Raw genomic sequence first — 6,810 nt, forward strand, 5'->3', positions numbered from 1 at the left:
AAGAAAAGTAGATCTGCCTCCTTGGTCTGCTACCACTGGCTGTCCAGTTTAGCCTGAGTCACAACATATTAATGCAAATAAAGTCCAATTTCCTCATTTTCCCAGGAATTTTAAAGCTGTTTCCCAATTCAGTCTAACCATGGTATACATACAGAGGTTCCTTTCAGTAAGGCAAGGAAGGCTTAAGTTGATTTCTATTCATGGCTAGTAGTCACATCTTCATGAAACATCACACTCCCAAAAAGGCACAGGTCTCTGCACAAGGTCTCTCCGAATCAACCAAAAATTAAGTTGAATAGAATAGGGGAAAGAAAGAGTTAAGTCCCATGAAAATCAAGCCCAAAGTTCATCTAAGATGATGAATTTTACCTCTCTGAAGAGGACAAAAATGACAAGGGCACATCAGTAACTGTGCTTTAACTGAATTTTTTAATGGGGATGGATACAATTAATACATTGTAAGCCAGTTAACAATTTTCATAGAATTCTTATTACTTTAGTGAATAAATTAATGGTCAGCTGGACAAAAAATAACCCCAAGGAAGGAGTAAAGATAATACAAATTCCTTGAGGAGCTCTTCCACTGCTAGTTCCTGTCATCACTGATACACACCCAAAACTGTATTGCTATGATTCTTCGGTTTCTCCATATGCCTCCCACTGCAATACCTGTAGTATTTCCATTACTAACTCATTTAATGACTTACAGTCCATTATCAGATGGGCAGCTCTTTGGTAAAGGCGTGGCAGAAGATTCTTTGCTTTCTGTCAATGCTCGTGGCTGATGGACAAAAACACTGAACCTGACACCTTGGTTTGCCGCTGCCCTCACAAAGCCACTATTTGCAGTCATGGTGATGGCTTTTAAAGTGTCCCCTGTCCCAAAAATGGTTAGAGAGCGGCTGTTGATTTTTGAACTAGCCACTAGTCCTAAGGCACGGTCAGACGGCTGATCGGGCACCACATTAATTCTTTTAACAAGCAATGCAGCTCGCTCTTTCTCCCCAGGTCCTCCCAGTGTTTCCAAGATGGATTGAAAATCTCTGACAGCAGATTCACAAGCAAAGAGCTCTTTTCCCTCCATGAACTCCCTCATCTGAGGCAGGACTCTCTCCCTTCTTTCTTGGGCTGCTTGCTCTGTCAGCACTTTTTCTTTGAAGACGAAGTAGCAGCCACCATAGCTCAGCGCAGAGACATAGGTTATTAAGGTAGTGATGTCCAAATTAACTCTATTGCAGACGTTTACTTTGATCTGGGTAGGGAAAGCAATGCTGGCCACTAAATTCTCCCGATCTACTCTGGTCACCTGCAGGAGTTCAGGGCCTTCTTCATCTGATTCACTGGGGTTAAGATGCTCGTTTTCTGCAGATGGTTCTACCAGTGAGTTTACAGCAACAATGTCTCCTCTCACAGATATTCCCATCTCCTTCAGCCTCTCTGCCATAGGACTGGACACACTGTTGTAGAATGCAAAGATGATGTGGGGATTGCTGTACTCCACTGGCTGCTGACGGCTTGCTTGCAGGAAGTCCTCCGCCTGCTCAATGACACTTTTGTCACCATACTGGCCTCTTCCCAGCCAGATGTTATGCAGGGCCTCAGCTTTACGACCAATGGCCTTCACCCACGTGTGACCTCCGTTTGCAACAACATCTACCACCAGCGTCTGTTTGTCTCCAAACCTGTCCTCATAAGCAAAGACATGGAGGACACTGACAACGTCCTCCAGGTGCTCTGCTGACTGAATAATGGCTTGGAGGTGGGTAAGGTTTGTACTCTGCAAATGGGATTCTTTAATGGCCACTTTCCCTGCCTCCACCTTGTGCAGGAAGTTTAGCTCAGCCTTCAGTTTGCTACATAGCTTTGCCCCACCTTCTATTCTCCTTTTCTGGGACTTGGAAAGGGCTTCCGCTCTCTTAATCAAGTCTTTGGCAACAGCAATTCTTTCACAAAGCAGCGACTGCACAGACATGTTGGAAACATTATTCCTGTCAAGTGAGAACAAAGGAGAAAATTGTTATTGCATGGCCAAGAACAAAGACAGTCAAAAGAGTTCTTTCTAACAGTATACACTCAAGCCTTGCAGTAGACTTAGTGCAACAGCTATTGTAAAGCACAAGCAACTGGAACCTCAACACAAAGTCCCAGTGATGAGTTCAATTTCTTTCCTTCACCTTTAGAGATCCAACCTACAGCCTCAGAAGATCCCAGTTCTCAGCTAGGAAGAACAGCAGCACTCAAAGACTCCACACAAGACCTTTCAAGTTTGTGGTTTCCCCCCACCCGTCACATAAGAGCCCTTCACTCAGCCAGTCACTGAGATGGATGTTAACTCTCACAGCTCATTTGCAAAAGCTGACAACCAGAACAAAGTTAAAAATACAGTTCATACCGTAAGCAAATCTTACCTCTCCCTCTCATCACACTTAGCATTAAAATTAAAAGCTACTCATCATGCTTATAGATACCCAGCTTTCAACTTGCACTGTTCAACTTAGTGGATGAACCCTTCAAGAGGGTGGTGATGCACTGGAACAGCATGCCGGGAGAAATTATGGATGCCCCATCCCTGGAAGCGGTTAAGGTCAAGGTCAGGTTGGATAAGGCTTGGAGCAACCTGGTCTAGTAAAAGGCCCCATAGTAAAAAGTGTCCCAGCCCACAGCAAGGGGGTTGGAACTAGATGATCTTTAATGTCCCTTCCAACCCAAACCATTGTGTTTCTATTACACAGCCTCGTGACAGACTATGAGTAACAATTCTAGTGTCAGGACAATCTTGAAATTGCTATGTTTTCTAATTCTACTACAAGACTTACTGAGTTGTATCTGATAAATCTATTCTTTCACATCTGCATTACTTTAGTAGGCCTTCCTTGAGGAAAGTACGATAGGAATTCCTTCACTGAATATGTGCTGTCTTTGAAAAATGTAGGATTCATACTACACCAAACAATAGCATATTTAAGACAGTAACCACTATGAATAGTGAAATTAATCAATTTTGACTTCCGACTACAAGTATAAACACTGTAATTTTTCCTATAATTCTTACCTAACCTGCATGTTGAAGTAAACTGGTGTTAAAGGACAAGATAAATGAAACTCCAACTGAAGAGCAACAGGACACAGCCTGGTCCTACAACAGGCTTTGCCAGTGCAAATCAGGGGCCTGCCTTCAAACAGTGGGAACCTCGCTGGCCCCATGTCCAAGTGGAAACACGGCCAGCATTAACGGCTACTGGCCTGGTCCACATCCAGCATCAGCAACATCTCCTCCTGCTTCTTCACGGCCAAGAATCCTGATCCTTCCAACATGACCTACTAACTCTCTTCAGGGTCCCAGGAGCCCGGAGAAATCAGCCTTTCCCCCTCGAAGTCTTCGCCACTGCCACAAGCTTATCCTTGCATGTAATGCAATGAGTAAACCTATCGATTACTAACGGGGCACCTCTCCCCACAGCAGCGACAACTCCTACTCACACAGGCTTCAAGACAGAGAGTAAATCAAGGGTTGCAGTGACAATATAACCACAGACGCAACTACTTTTTCAGGACAACAACTGCGCGGGGGATCCACTATCAACCACAAGGTCAGACACAGGCCCCTGCCTTCGCCCCAGGGCCCGATTTCCCCTGGGCGGGGACCGGCGGCACCGGCCGCCCTCCCGCCCGCGGCCCGGCCCTCTCCTCCCGCCGCTCCGCCATCACGTGTTCGCCGCGCCGAGGAGGCCGCGCCGCCATCTCGGGTGAGGGCATGGCGCCCTCAGCGCTCGCCCCCAGCCCGGCCCGGCCCCCCGGCCGCCCCCCGGTCTCGCCCTCCGCCCACACGCCAGTCCCCGCGGAGTGGGCGGGTGCGGGACGCCGGCCTTTGTCCCTCCTGTTCTCCCTGTCCCCCATTCACTGCCAGGACGCGATGTGCCCGGTCCCGCCTCGCCTCTCCGGGGGCTCCCGACCCCGCTCCCTCACCCGGGGCCGCCGCCTTTCTCCAGCCGCCGCAGCCCGTACTCACAGCGCGGCGGCCACGGCCCTCGCCCCGGGCCGGCGTGGCGTGGCTCGGCTCGGCCCAGCCCGGCACCTCCCCCGGGGCGCCGGGCGGGGACAGCCGCACCACCCGCCTCGCTCCGCCGCTTCAGCCCGCCCGGCCTGGCTCTGCTCCCCGGCGCGGCCGCGGGTTATCGCGAAAACCCTTCAAGGGCGAAATGCATTACATCAAGTCAGACGCAATCACAGAATATTCTGAGTTGGAAGGAGCTCACAAGGATCGTTGCGACCAACTCCTGGCCCTGCCCAGGACAACCGCAAGAGTCACACCATGTGCCTGAGAATATTGTCCTAATACCACTTGATCTGTGTCAGGCTTGGTGCTCTGACCACTTCCCTGGGGAGCCTATTCCAGTCCCCAGCCACCCTCTGGGTGAAGAACCTTTTTCTAATACCCAACCTAAACCTCCCCTGACACAACTCCAGGCCTGTCCCTTGGGACCTGTCATGAGTCGCCACAGAAAAGAGATGACTGACTGCCCCTCCTCCTTCCTTCATGAGGAAGTTGTAACTGCAATGAGCTGTCCCCTCAGTCTCCTCCCAGGCTGAACAGACCAAGTGACGGTCCTCATACAGCTTCCCCTCAAGGCCCTTCACCATCTTTGCTGTCCCCCCTTTAGATGCTCTCTAGTAGCTTTGTATCTTTCTTATACTGTGGCACCCAAAACTGCAGACAATGTTCAATGTGAGGCTGCAATAGCATGGACTACAGTGGAGACAGGCCAGAGACAAGTTAGCCTTGGACTTTTAACTTCACTGGAGAAGCAACAGCCACAGCTCCATGCACGTTGGATCTGGGCAAGTTGGGCTGTACTAAACTGTTCTGTGAAAATGTGAGCAAGTGTCCCCAATATTTGCCCAAGGTTGCTGCCTGCCTCCATACAGCAGACATAGCTATGGTCTCACTCCTCTCCATGCAACAATACTCCCTAACAGCATGGGAGAGACTTGACTTCTGATTGCCGGCTTTTGCAGGGAGAGATGATCTCTACTTGTCTGAATGATTTCACAGGATCTGGAAAGCAAGAGTAAGCCAAAGCAAGCTGTAAGGGGCTTACTGCACCTTCTTTACTGTGGGTGACAGCACACTGAAACAGGCGGCCTGGAGAGGTTGTTGAGTCTTCCTCACTGGAGCTGTTCAGAACCAGAACTATCTGGACAATCCTGTGCCCTGTGCTCCAAACTGATCTTGCCTGAGCAGGGAGGTGGGACCAGATGACCCATTATGGGCCCTGTCAACGTGACCCATTCTGTCATTCTGTGACTTAAAGTAGTAACTTCCTGAAATGATAACACTGTTCTCAGATCCTAATCCTAGTAGTTAAATAAAGCCCGATTCTCATAGGAGTCACACGATCCTGAGGACCTTGAAGGAGATCCTCTTCCAGGACAAGCAAATCAACGTTACATGCTTCAAGTGACCAGTCATCGTCTTCTTTCAGATGGCTGCATTAGTAGGAACAAATTAAATGACACGAAGTAGTAATTCACAGCGAGCTGAAGTCATCAAGCCTGCAATTTGTCATTTCTCATTAAGGAACAGTGTTTGTCTGCCTTATTGCACCTTGACCCCCTTATGCAGTTTTTGCAAAATATATTAAAAAAAAAGCTACCTTTTGAAAATTACCCCAATCACCATATAATTTGCTAGTCCATTGCACTAGTATCTCTCACTCCTGAAGTGATTTTATTTAAGAAATACATCTTCAAGTTAAAATTACTATTTCCTTGAATTTTAATGATTTTAAATGGAAAAATGTTACTTAATTCTCTGCAGTTTAAGGATTTCCCTTTAAATACTACATAAAATTTAGCTACTATTCTAGACATGCAGTTAAAAAAAGAACCCTGCACTTAAAATCACACCACCTTCCCCATCATAACAGCGTAATACCAAGGTCTATCTGCCTACCACTAAGAAAAGTATGTAATACTCTAAATAAAGCCAGAATTCAAAATATTATGCATATCATTCCTAAATTACACCACGTGCCATGAACTCTGTTTCATTGCAGGGTTTAAGTATTACCAGGGAGCTTTGGGACTCAGGTCTTAATGGTGTAAAAACAGTCACCAGCTTGGCTCATCAAAGTGAAAACCACTGGCAATAGACCATAGAGGCCTACTCATCTCCTTTAACACAAAACATGGAGCAGTTTACCGTGGTTTGAAACTTGCTTTTGGCTTAAACTACCCTTCACAGGGTGTTCTTTGTTCATCAATTGTTTCTAGTAGCAGAGACATCTAAACTACTGCAGTTTATTTCTGAAGTACCTAAATGCGTATTTCCATGCAGAAAACTCTTGAGTATTTATATAGCATTAAAAACCTCTATGAGCATAAATATTCTAAATCGAAGATGCAGCAATATAAAGCCTTCAGTTTCAGATCTGAGTTGTTTTATTTTCTCTAGACTAAGAATCAGAGTATGGTCTAGTTTTCAGAGTAAAATACTCAAAAAGTGATCTGGCGGAACTCTTAATGAACCATTTGGACAGAGCTTTTATTTCTGACATTAGGAAATAATTATGGCATGCTTCAGAAATTCTTATTCACCTGATGATAACATAAACCATCAGAAGACAGACATTGGAAAGCACAGGTCAATCAGCTTATACACTGCTTTCTACTCATATTTTGTATTTCCTTCATTAGTTAGGACTGGCTGATGTGTGTGACCTGCCAGGCTGCTCCCCTACATCCTTAGCCTTGTGTACAAGCAGCATGACCCAGCTATTGCTCTCAGTTCACTATCAACATTTTGACAAT

The 6,810-nt window shown here is 46.7% G+C and overlaps 1 protein-coding gene across 4 annotated transcripts; it reads right to left on the reverse strand.

Annotated features, from left to right (window-relative positions):
- Positions 1 to 410: 410 nt before the first annotated feature.
- On the reverse strand, positions 411 to 4,230 carry C1H7orf25 (chromosome 1 C7orf25 homolog). 4 transcript variants are annotated; one of them, XM_048297493.1, is made up of 2 exons: positions 4,209 to 4,230; positions 411 to 1,988 (listed from the first exon to the last, which is right to left on the reverse strand). In XM_048297493.1, coding segments are annotated over exons 1-2 (1,287 nt in total). In that variant the 5' UTR covers positions 4,211 to 4,230; the 3' UTR covers positions 411 to 703. The 4 variants fall into 4 exon arrangements, with proteins under 4 accessions (XP_048153450.1, XP_048153468.1, XP_048153459.1 ...); XM_048297511.1 differs by lacking the exon at positions 4,209 to 4,230 and adding an exon at positions 4,010 to 4,113; XM_048297502.1 differs by lacking the exon at positions 4,209 to 4,230 and adding an exon at positions 3,967 to 4,073.
- Positions 4,231 to 6,810: the final 2,580 nt, after the last annotated feature.

Source organism: Corvus hawaiiensis, chromosome 1, assembly GCF_020740725.1.
Source record: "Corvus hawaiiensis isolate bCorHaw1 chromosome 1, bCorHaw1.pri.cur, whole genome shotgun sequence".
Taxonomy (NCBI): domain Eukaryota; kingdom Metazoa; phylum Chordata; class Aves; order Passeriformes; family Corvidae; genus Corvus; species Corvus hawaiiensis.